This window comes from Pangasianodon hypophthalmus, chromosome 26 (assembly GCF_027358585.1).
Source record: "Pangasianodon hypophthalmus isolate fPanHyp1 chromosome 26, fPanHyp1.pri, whole genome shotgun sequence".
NCBI classification, from domain to species: domain Eukaryota; kingdom Metazoa; phylum Chordata; class Actinopteri; order Siluriformes; family Pangasiidae; genus Pangasianodon; species Pangasianodon hypophthalmus.
In genome coordinates, this window is record NC_069735.1 from 8597383 (window position 1) to 8609619 (window position 12237).

A 12237-nucleotide genomic window follows, 5' to 3' on the forward strand; every position below is an offset into this window, starting at 1 on the left:
TAATCAATAATTGCTGACCAATTTTAAGCAAACCCTATATATTCACTGTGATACAAATTGTGTATTGCAGAAATGTCTTGTCGTGTACCGTGATGTATTTTTGTTATATCGCTCACACCTAGCTCTAATGTATAGTTTAAAACATTTTGTGTATCACAACAGGTTTAGCAGCTTGCATTTACAACAAATTTTATTTGTTTTACTTTCTGCAATTCAGTGTCGAATTGCTTTAGAGCTTTAGAGGTAGCTTAATATTTCTAGCAAGCTGTAAGTGAGGACAGACTCCATTTTGAATGTTCGCCTGCGCCGTCCTTAAACTCTCCACCTGAGAACAGCATCATGCCCTTTTTGCACTGTGATGGATGACATGACAGCAACCAGCACTGCAGCTTAAATCTGAGATAAAGAAGACTTTGCCGAAGTGGATATGCACACACAGTGTGGTTCTGTTGTAATTTCATGGCCTGTTGATCATGGTGGTGTTCTGTAATATGGTGGTCTTGTGCACTGGAGCAACAAGCACACACACACAGACCTAATTGATCAAAAATATTTGGCATTGTTGCTCATTCAGCTGAACACTGACAGTGCACATTTTAGTTATTCTTGGCCAAACATTTAATCAATCCATAGTCATTAGAAACAGGAACTATGTCACTTGGGAGGAAGGGTGAAGGAATGCTCCAGAGTCCTCACCAACACGACTGTGTTTAACTGACTATAAAGTGAACATTATTTTATGGACAGGAAGAAGTTTCATAGCTGTAACTCTACATGTTTGCCATTGTTATGGAATTTATAGTCAGTCGAGGGTCAAACATGCAAAATGGCATGTACAATGATGCCAGTAGTCAGAAAACATCATGATTTAAGATGATTATATATGCATGCTCGTAATAAAGCTGGTTGGTCTTTGTTTTTCAGATCAATGTACGGGTGACTACGATGGATGCTGAGCTGGAGTTTGCCATCCAGCCCAATACCACAGGCAAACAACTCTTTGACCAGGTAGGTACAGAACTTGCATGCAGGGTCTGGTTTGGCTAAAACTGCCCCAGTAGGAACTGTTTATCCTGCATTGAACTACTTCACCCGAATTCAATTAGTTAAATGAAACTAGTAACATCTACATCTTTTTGGAAATAGGCAGTAACTTGAACACTAAACTGGCTGAATAGGTTCATGGGGGTATTTGCCTTCCTGAGAAACAGGGGCTCATTCTAAGTGAGCCAACCTAATGAGCCCTCTCTGGAGCATTCAAAAAAGAGTCATTTGAATAGTGGAAATGTTTCTTTACATAACTTTCTACTAAAAGGCTTCAAGTAAACTGAAATGTGTCTACATTTCTTTTATTAATTACCAATGCATGTAAGTATTTGCTATCAAGAATCAGAAAGATCACTTTGAGTGAACCGCATCTTATTTATATATGAGAATAAAATAAAATTAAAATGGAAATTTTCTCCTTTGCTTTTAGACTTCTCAGATACAATTCTCATTACATTAGGTTATTTACTATCAGCTGCTTCTGCCTTGCTTACAAAAAAACTAGCATTATTCATGTATAGTAATTATCAAGTTAATATCTGTTTGTCATTTATGAATAGTCAGTGCCAGTATTAATTTGAACATCTCTGACTAATTCCATAATTCCACGATCAAAGCTTTTGTACTGGATAAATCTTTGAGATCAGCACTCTGTGTGTAATGCATTAAATACCAATTAAAAACCAAATGGAGTAAATAAAACAATCCAGCAAAAAACACCTCTGTTTAATTAAACCATAAACCAAGAAGAAAATTTTGGCTAATGGTTGTGTAGGGTTGAAAACATGCTTGTAAAAGATGATCTTAAGAAATTGGAAAGTAAAATTGTCCAATGTGTGTTCAGACTGTAATGCATAGACTTGCATATTTCAGTTGTGTAACAGTGCAGCTATCAAACAGGTCCTAGTTCGCTACAATAACACTACAAGGTTCATCGTTTAAGATTTCCAATAAGGCATGGACAATTAAGGAGAAGCAAATGCACCCCATGCTCATTCAAGAAATTTTCTACTTGGTAAATTTTTTTACACATTCTGTATTGGAGTGTCTGTTAAAGCAGCAGTGGCTTTGTTTCAGCATTAGTTTCAGATTCCTGCTTCACCAAGAAAAGCAAACACTCAAATCCATAACAAAATTCTATTTGTCCTGTAGAAAATAAATTAAATAATGCAACATTAGAACCGTTAAATGTTAAATATGTGGCAGCACAATATTTATATCCAAGCTGTTATTGTTGATCCCCAAATTAAACAGCTGTCATTTCTTAATGATGATGAACAATGCATACATAATGGTTGCACAGCTGGCTAATTGTTTGAATATGGAACAAGATGAGGATGCACCAGATGGTGAGTGTAAGCTGGTTGTATTGACACATTGACGAAGAATGAAGAGAAAGAAAACATAGGATCCTGTGTTTACACACAGCAAGCAAATATATACACTCGCCGGCCACTGTAATAGGAACACCTGTATGCCTGCTTGGATTAGAAAAAACCTGGGAATGTTTCTTCTGTTTTCATCTGTATAGTTTCAGTGAGCCTGTTCCCACTGTAGCCTCAGATTCCTGTTCTTGAATGACAAGAGTTGAACCTGATGGTTTCACCTGAAGGTTCGCAGTGTGGTGCATGTTGGGATGCTTTTCTTCTCACCATGGTTGTAAAGAGTGGTTATTTGTGTTACCATAGCCTTCTTGTTAGTTTGAACAAGTCTGGCCATTCTCCTCTAACCTCTCTCAACAAGGCATCTCTAAACTCAGAACTGCTGGTAACTCTGTGTTTTTTGTTTTTCACACAGTTCTGTGTAAACTCTAGGGACTGTTAGGGATGAAAATTCCAGGAGATCAGCAGTTTCTGAAATACTCAAACCAGCCAACAACCATGCAAAGGTCACTGAGATCATGTTTTGGGAGTGGTCTGCACTCTGTGGATGGTGGCTTGGTCATACAGGCCATCAGTCAGTATATCTTTGTAGTGATTCGTATTTGACCCAAACCATGCCAGCAAAATGCACCCACAGTATAACAGCCACTGTTTTTTCTTTAATTTCTCTGTATATATTGAGTTCTGGAGTTGCTGTGCTATGATTGGGTTAACAATAGAAACCAGGCTTCTGTGGAATCGAGTGGATCAGTTGAAATTGGATTGTATTGAATTATAGAGCATGGAAACCTAGAATTATTTTTCTTTCATTTAGCAGGGTTTGTACAGTTCCCAAAGACTTTTTTCCCTTTTCCTTCTGGGAAGAATCAACTACCCTGGTAGACTTCAGCTCTCTAAGTACATATTACTGTAGTCTGTGACCCAAACCATTACTAGGAGACTGGGTTGCTGATGTCATCTCATGTAAGGACAGTGCCAAAAGATGCTATAAATTATAATTTCTGGATCTGTTCTGCTTTGTTGAACATGGTTACTTTCAGTTTGCAAGAACCTGTTAAAATCGAGTCCAGGGTCGGCTTAAGTTACAGTATGCTTTATTTCATACTGTTGCACTGATGTAATATAACATGACAGCTCTTTGGTGGTCATGATAGACCCCCACTGAGGCGCTAGCCCATGTACACTTTCTGCAATATTAATGCAAAAGTCTAAAATATTTATTCAACACTCTGAGATGCTTTGGCTTTTGAACTTTTTCAAGGGTTAAACGGTGTTCCCTAAGATAACAGTTTCCCATTTTGTCCTGTGATGAACTTTGCACTTTGCCCCCCTTAAAGAAAACTAGTCCAGGATCAGACCAAGGACAGCTTCTAGCCTTTCAAAGTGTTTTCAAATCTATTTACTTCACTGACTCTCAGTGCATTATGCTCCATTTCTATTGACTCCAAGGCCACTTGGATTGAAAAATCAATTGTTCGACTGACTAGTTGCTCAATGGCAGTTTTATGACCTTTAGAACCTCACAAGAATTTTAATTGAGTCCTGGCTCCTTTCAGATCAGCTGTCTTTGTGAGAGTCAAGAACCTTGGTCAAAAATCAGGCCTTTATGATGACCAAGAAAGTCTGCAGAAATGCCCCAACAGCAGAACAGCCCTCGCGGTAGAGGTCAAACTTTCAGACCTTTGCTGTTGTCATGTTGTATGCAATGATGGGAAACTGGATGCGCACTTTGGCATGCTTTTTGGAGGACATATTCTTTCCATGGGGATTTTTACAGGCAGGTTGTGTGATACTCAAGATGGCACTGAGTGGCATAAAGTGCAGGTCATCGCTATTTAAAGCCCCTTATGCCAATTTCAGATGCTCAACCACATTGCCAGTAATGAGTGCTAAAGAGATTAATGTGTATCTGGAAATGATTAATAGGGAGGGATGAAGGTTTGCTTGTGTCCTACAATTTGTAGTTTTAAAATTTTAATCTGGTGTTCTCCATTTTGGAAGAAGCAGTGTGGATGTCATGTTAATGAAGTTTGCTTAATGATACACAAGACCAGAAATAGACTTTGGTCACATATCAAGATCAAGTGTACGTGTCTGTTAAAACCTGTCTGTCATCTTTTAAAAGTAGAAACTTGTCTTCATTAGGCTTCCAGTCTCTTACCCTCTATCCTCTTGCAGACTGTTTTTGAAACAGTGGTAGAAGTGAAGTTCTGTGTATATGCTTGTGGTTGTGCTTTTTTTTTTTTTTTTTTTTTTTTTTTTTTTTTTTTTTTTTTTTTTTCTTCTTCCCCCCCTCTTCATTTCTTTTCTTTTGTAACAGGGGCTTCACCTTCACACTTCCTCTCATTGCACACTTTCAGCTTGGGTGTGTTCTGGGTTGTACAGTACCCATATCAGCCATGCAGCAATAGAACTACAGCCATTTGCAGATTCATCAACCGCATAAAGAAATGTGTGAAACCCTTCAACTTCCTACAGCTGCAAATTGGTTCACTATTGTGGAATTCATAAAAACTCTTACGGTGCCAAATGGACATTAGTAGTGTGTTTGTTTATATATAGATAAAATGTACACACTCATAAACTCAGTGGCCACTTCCTTAGGACCTGTATGTCTGCTCATTCATGCAGTTAAACCATGTGGCAGCAGCGCAGTACAGTCATGCAGATACAGGTCAAGCTTCAACTGAGGTCAGAGGAGAATAGCCAGATTTTTTCAAGCTGACAGGTAGGCTCATATAACCACTCTTTACAACCATGGTGAGCAGAAGAGCATCTCAGAACACACAACATGATGAAACCTTGAGGTGGATGTGCTACAACAGCAGAACATCCCTTTGGGTTCCACTCCTGTCCACTAAGAACAGGCATATGAGGCTACAGTGGGATCAGGCTTACCGGAACTGGACAGCTGAAGATTGGAGACTATTCTTTGGCTGACAGGACTGGAACCCCAAATGGTCTTCTGCCGTTGCAGCCTATCTTTATCGCAAATTGTGTGATGTGTGTTTTGAAATACTTTTCTCCTCAGCATGGTTGAAAAAATGGTTATTTGAGTTACTATAGACTTTGGTCAGCTCAGACTAGTTTGACCGTTCTTCTCTGACCTCTCTCACCAGCATGGCAGTCCCACCCACAGAACTCTTGCTCATGGGATGTTTTTTTTTTTTTGTTTGTTTGTTTTTTGCACCATTCTGTGAAACTCTAGAGACTGTTGTATATGAAAATCTCAGATCAGTGGTTTCTGAAATACTCATATCAGCCTGTCTGGCACCAGCAATCATTCCAGTCAAAGTCACTGAGATTACATTTAATGGGATGTAAATAACATATTTAAGACAGATAGGACCTTATAATTCCATCTCCTTGATATTGGGATATTTGTTTTTACAACATGATAGTTTGCCTTATTGCCCACCCTTTTGAAGTGATCTAATGTTAAGAGGTATCTGGCAGGATTTGTGGGCGGATGTGTAATGCCGCAGTCAATTGGACTGCACATTCAAATTCAGTCTGTAGAAGCAGTGCTCATTTGCTTAATGCTGGTTTGTGATAATGCCAGTAATGAAGATCCAGTGTACCATAACAGTGGCAACTTGAATCTCTTTTGCCTACAGCTGAGTGCAAAAGTTTGAACCCCCTTAAGACAAAAATGGATTTGTTCTTTTTCAGCTTCACAGATGATCTTCCATTTATTAAGTATCAACTCCCTTTAGGAACATGTGCTATAAATATTCTCTACTATCTTGTAACCACTGTATGCCTTTGTAACTGCCTCCTCGTGTATTTTCTGGGCATTATTTTAGTTGCATACCCCATTTTTCTCATAGATCTGTACAACTCTGCAAGAAAGCAAAGGGCTTGTGGCAAGGTTTTGACTTCTTGCTTTTATTGAATTTGTCTTATTTCTTCCATTAATCTTGTTGCACAATATACACATTTTATTTTATTTTTTTTTAACAATTTGGACTTCTATTCAAATGTAAATAATAATAATTATAATATAAATTTTACTTTTTTTGTTCCAGGCATGGAGGATATTAACTTTTGTGTAATTTGTATGATAAACACATTATTTTAAATTTTAAATTACTGTACTCTGTCTCTAGGTGGTGAAGACTGTGGGGCTGCGTGAGGTCTGGTTTTTCGGGTTGCAGTACACGGACAGTAAGGGTTATACCACGTGGCTGAAGCTCAATAAGAAGGTAAGGCTTTTACCCCCTCCTTTCCAAAGCCACTGCCAGCTCCATAGCTCCAGCTCCTATTAGCTTGCGGTTAGTCTGAGCCTCAGATGTGCAGTTTAACGGGCTTCCTGCTCTGTGGTGCCAAGCTGTAAAAAGAAGCCTTCGAGCAGAACACTTCAGATGGAAAAGTGTATGTGTGTGTGTATTGGCACACGCTTTCGTTAAGTGAAGCTCAACTCAGCATTCTCATGAGTATCATGTGTTCCTCTGAGCCTGCGTGTGTGGCTATGTGTGTGTAAGAGAGAGAAAGAAGGAAAAAGAAAATGAGTGTTTAATGGTAGATGATTTGATTGAAATGATCGCAGTCCACATTACAGCATCGCACTGTTACGACAGTATGAAGGAGGATTTGGAATATTCAGGCAAGTTGTGGTTATAATTCAGGATATAGTGGACAGAAGGTTAAATAATGATGAAGAATTTGGTTGGGTTCATTCATCATTCGCTCAGGTCCTATTTTAGAACTGCAGTAGAATTCAGGGGAATTTGGTTGGTTATTGTGTAATTTGTAACCTGGCTGCCTTTGTTCTGCAGGTGACTCAGCAGGATGTGAAGAAGGAGAACCCTCTGCAGTTCAAGTTCAGAGCAAAGTTCTTCCCCGAGGATGTTTCTGAAGAGCTGATCCAGGAGATCACACAGCGCCTTTTCTTTCTTCAGGTAACCGGATGATTTGCAGTGAAGGGTTGTTATTGTTATTTAGATTTTTAGTTTAATTTCATTTTATTTTAACAAATAACTTGGCCAATTTGGCAGTATCTAATAGGTTTACCATTTATAAAATCAGAAAAGCACTTCTGTTGAGTATTGTCAACTGATTTGGATTGACTATTGGGTCCAGCAACCTTGTACCTAAATTCCTTGGGTATTTTGTAAGATAATACTATATGCAATACTATTTCCACTTCGTATATATGTAGCTGCTGTCTGTAGCCCATCTGTTGCTATACAGAGCTGACCACCCTAGGGACCACCATTAATATTCTCAGCACAGTAATGACACTAACATTTTAGCAGCATCATGGTGTGTGTTGCTGGTGCCTTTAAATGTTACTGCAAAGATAACAGCCCAACAACTAAAATATCAAGCATGAGCTATAGTTTCTAACTGTACATCTAAGGTAGGTCTGTCTAAAGTAAACAGTAAGAATACACAGTGTTTCAGAAAAAAACACTGTGGAGTCTGATACACTCTGATATTCTCATGCCATTACTGTACACACGCCATGCTAATACGATTTTAGTGCCATTTCTGTACTGGGAACCAGCCAAAAAATTTCTGGTCATCAGTGGTCTTTTGGCCTTTTGATTGATTGACATGTTGGGGAAAGGCTGATAAACTGTGTAGCTACGGTTTAGTAACTGTATACCTACAAAGTGCACCTTTATGGTGGATTTACTTAAAATGAGTGACTGTGTACTGCGCAGTGTAGATGTATTTAGCAAGCTAATCCTGAATCCATGCACCTTTTAAGATCAAAACTTCAAGTTCAGCAGTAAACTGGTGCAATGCAGAGTCTGTTCCCTGAACTCCATTTGCTTTCTTTTCTCAGGTGAAGGAGTCCATTTTGAACGATGAGAATTATTGTCCCCCGGAGACCGCAGTGCTTCTGGCATCCTACTCAGTCCAGGCCAAATATGCCGACTACAACAAGGACATCCACAAGCCTGGCTATCTCGCCAATGACAGGCTTCTACCCCAGAGGTGAAGAGCATTACTTATTGTTCGTACAGAATTAATTGTACACTAATGGCTTGATATGAATATTTCCCTCTCCTGAGACTTATTTTTATCCCATTCCATGTATTGAATTTAAATAACATAGGTTACTGATGCAATAGTTTACCTTTATATTAATTTATATTCAGTGTACAACACTCAAATGAGACAGTAATGACATTGTGATGAGTTTATGCCCTCATTATTAGTGAGGTATGGACCTCAGATGTGAACTGAGGCGAACCCAAACTTCTGCTTCAGTAGGCAGTGTCAAAACTCAGCCGCATGTGTCATGAGGGCTATAATTAAATGTCCCTGGTCCAGGCAAGCATTTGAGTTGCTCACAGAATTACCTTGTGTGGTACTCTGAGTCAAAGGAAAGACTAAATCTGTGCTGAAATGAAACTCTTAGCAGTTGTTGGTCCAGAATTTGCAGTACAGTCCAAACTTGTTTGAAGCTACAGTTTATGGCTCATTTCACTCACAGCTGAAGCTTTCTACTTTTTATTTCTGTGTTACTAGAATTATCTAACAGGAGTAGTGTACAGGAGTGTCAGATGATAAATATTTATAATCCGTGATTAAATCATTTCTGATTCAGGACATACTGTGTTCATTAATCACTGGTTTCACCGAATGTGCAATCAGTTTTAAATGTTAAACATGTGTTGTGCTTTTCAGAGTTCTAGAGCAACACAAGCTGACTAAAGAACAGTGGGAGGAAAGGATACAGACTTGGCATGAGGAGCATAGAGGCATGCTCAGGTAATTACTGTTTTCAGCCACTACATACACATAATAGCTAACAACAGTGTATCTGGTTTTGTTTCACATGCCAGCATGTTTGTTGGTTGTGTGTTGATGGTGTGCTTGTGGTTGTACTTTCAGAGAGGACTCCATGATGGAGTATCTGAAAATTGCTCAGGATCTAGAGATGTACGGCGTCAACTACTTTGAGATCAAGAATAAGAAGGGAACAGAGCTGTGGCTGGGAGTGGATGCTCTGGGTCTCAACATTTACGAACATGAAGACAAGTGAGTCATGCACCAACCACACTCTTTCCGTAGTTTTACTGTAACAGGGTTTTCCCTACCATAGAAAAGCTTAGGCGTATCGCCTGTGTGTTTTTGCGAAGCGCCTTAAGCCGAATGAACGTAAAAAGGATTTAGGCGACATATCAGAATGAACGTAAAAACAACAGTGAGACGTGGCTTGATCTCGAATGGAAGGGTAAGCTGGCAACAGGAATGACCTGCCAATCAACAGTGAGTGTTTGGATGAACGTTTGTGTGATAGCAAAGCTAATCAAACAGCTGATTGGATATTTCTCTGTACTGTCAGCTCGGGATGGTAGTTACAAACATTGACTTGGCTAAGCAAGTTGCAAGCCATCGATAAGTTAAGGCTCAGCAAAGAATAATTGAAGTATAAACTTTTTTTGTTGTTGGTGAGTAATTTTTGTGGATGTTAACAATGGCAAAAGCAGATAGGGAAAAGATATAACTAATGTAGCCTATTTTACAACGAAAGAAATTGCTAACCTAGCTAACTTACATATTCATGTACTGAATTAGTATCTAACATGGCTTGGTAGCTAAACAAAGTCTTTTTCTGATGACAACCACTGGTCAGAGCATTTTTTCATGTAAAAAAACAAACAAACAAAAAAAAACGCTGTTCCAAAACGCAATTGAGAGACTCCCAAAAGAATCTCAGGGTGTTTTTGAAAACACGGTCAACTCCATAGGATTATTATATGAAGCAGGTGCTGACCCCTTTAAAAAAGAAATAAATGTTGAAAATCAAGAAACAAAATCAATAGCATTTTCAAAATAATTACATATGTATTTCAACATGTTTATTCTTCCTATGTGTACAAGTGAAGGTAATCCATGTATATATTTTCATTAAATCTCATTTCATTTATGTTTCATTCTGCTTAGTAAGGTCACATTTAGGGTTGCCATGTCTTGGTAAGGAAATCAGAAAAATGGCCCAAAAATATTAAAAATATTATGCTGTTCAAACATGGATCTGATCAAAACGCACAATGCCAGTTGTAGTTCTAATGACACCTGACGAAGTCGCAAAACATGTGCCAAAATCTGCCAATAATTATGGCACATGCATTTTTGAGGAAAAAAGTACTGAAAAGGAAAAAGATTGAAATATTGTAAGCTGTGTTTATTTTATACAATTATATGTGTATATATAAAGCATATACATTTAAAGTCTATTCAAATAAATACTAGAGGGACTTCCATGGATAGTATTAAAAATAGACCAGTTGCCATCCCACACTTCTGGCAACAGTGGTAAACCATAAAAGTTTCAGTAACAACCAACCTTTCAGGTTTTGATTTTACTATTCCCAGTGGTGCTTTTGAGGTTGCCATGGTTGAGGTGTGTTTTTCATCGTGTCCTCTGTTGGTTGAAACAGAGAAGTGCTGGATCAGTCAGTGAGCAGAATTGCAGAAAAGGGCAGACTGTCCATTAATGAGTGTCCATTATTCTCATGTGTGGAACAAGTGAGTGGGTATAATGTTCTTTGTAAACAATCTCAGGCACAAAGTAATTCTTTAATTCTTCCTCCATGGTTTAGTTTGACAAGATTTCCACTTTGTCAGTCAAGATTGTAATCTCTGGCAAAATATTAAGCTTTCATTTTAAAAGCAGCGTAGTTACTGTGAGTCACTGTAACACTGTAAGGAGATTTGAGGATTTTAGAGAGATCCGTGTTGGGAGGTGTGTCAGCAAAATGCACTGTATTTTTTTGGCTTTGATGATGAACAGATGTGTTGATCAGGAACATGATGTGCATGTGTCATGTGTAGAGTAAGGGTCATATCCTATTTCCTGGAAAATAATGAGATCAGCACCAAGTTAAGCGCTGGTGGTTATTTTTTAATATGAAAGACTGCAGAATGATATTGAAATGACTATTAAAGTAAATGAAATGTGGGTGAGCAAAGCCTTGAGTATTTACCAGTCATGCACCTGTGTTCCTTAAGAGCGTTTTTTTTAGAAGTGAGATGAAGAAATACCCACCCCCCATGCTCTTTACTGTAAGTTGCTCATGAGATTACTAGATAATTACAGACCAAAGCTGATCACTGTGTTAAGCTTCAACCTGAACATGCTTCACTCTGATGCCCTCTGCTGGCACGTCCTGCTTTAGGGGTTAGTTGGTGCTATTTCTTAATTAAATGAAATTTGACTAGCATTTCCTCACGTGTGTTTTTTCATCTTTTCAGGCTCACACCAAAGATTGGCTTTCCTTGGAGTGAAATCCGTAACATCTCTTTCAACGACAAGAAATTTGTCATCAAGCCCATCGATAAGAAAGCACCAGTAAGTCTTCTCAAAAGTGGACTATCGGTATTTATGTAAATAAATTTTACAAGAACATTTGTGTGTACATTCACAAAGCTTTGCTAAACAGGGTTAGGGAGGGCTTCATATCGAAATAGATTTTTGTGATTATGACTGTGGCTTCATCAATTAAACAAATCGACTGCAAAGTTGTTCATAGCGCTTAACAGGTTGATTGACGATACATATGAAATTTTAATCCACACATTGTGTATTTATTTATTGGTTGGAAGTACAGTTGAGTCAAGGTTACTGGCAGCTAACAAGTTCTTGCTCTCTCAGTGATCTGAGATTTAAAAAGTCTGGGGAGATTTACCAGGTTAAGGATTCTGTGAAATAAATGTAAATTTAATGAGTGCCATTCTTATCAACAGTTTGCACAGTTTACCTCTGTGAGCTTTGTTGATTACATAACTACATTATTAATATAGCTTTTTTTTAATGCTTATCAATGAGAAGTGCATTAAATACCTA

At 38.3% G+C, this 12237-nt stretch overlaps 1 protein-coding gene across 2 annotated transcripts in view; it reads left to right on the forward strand.

Moving 5' to 3' along the window:
* Positions 1 to 12237, forward strand: part of LOC113537665 (radixin) — a 41808-nt gene that overhangs the window by 20486 nt on the left and 9085 nt on the right. Inside the window, exons 3-9 of one of the 2 annotated variants that reach the window (XM_026932282.3) lie at positions 925 to 1008; positions 6539 to 6634; positions 7208 to 7330; positions 8224 to 8375; positions 9072 to 9155; positions 9279 to 9425; positions 11646 to 11742. In XM_026932282.3, coding sequence (XP_026788083.1) covers positions 925 to 1008; positions 6539 to 6634; positions 7208 to 7330; positions 8224 to 8375; positions 9072 to 9155; positions 9279 to 9425; positions 11646 to 11742 — 783 coding nt within the window. Of the gene's footprint in view, positions 1 to 924; positions 1009 to 6538; positions 6635 to 7207; positions 7331 to 8223; positions 8376 to 9071; positions 9156 to 9278; positions 9426 to 11645; positions 11743 to 12237 lie in introns of those variants that run through there. The other variant, XM_026932283.3, reaches the window with a different exon arrangement.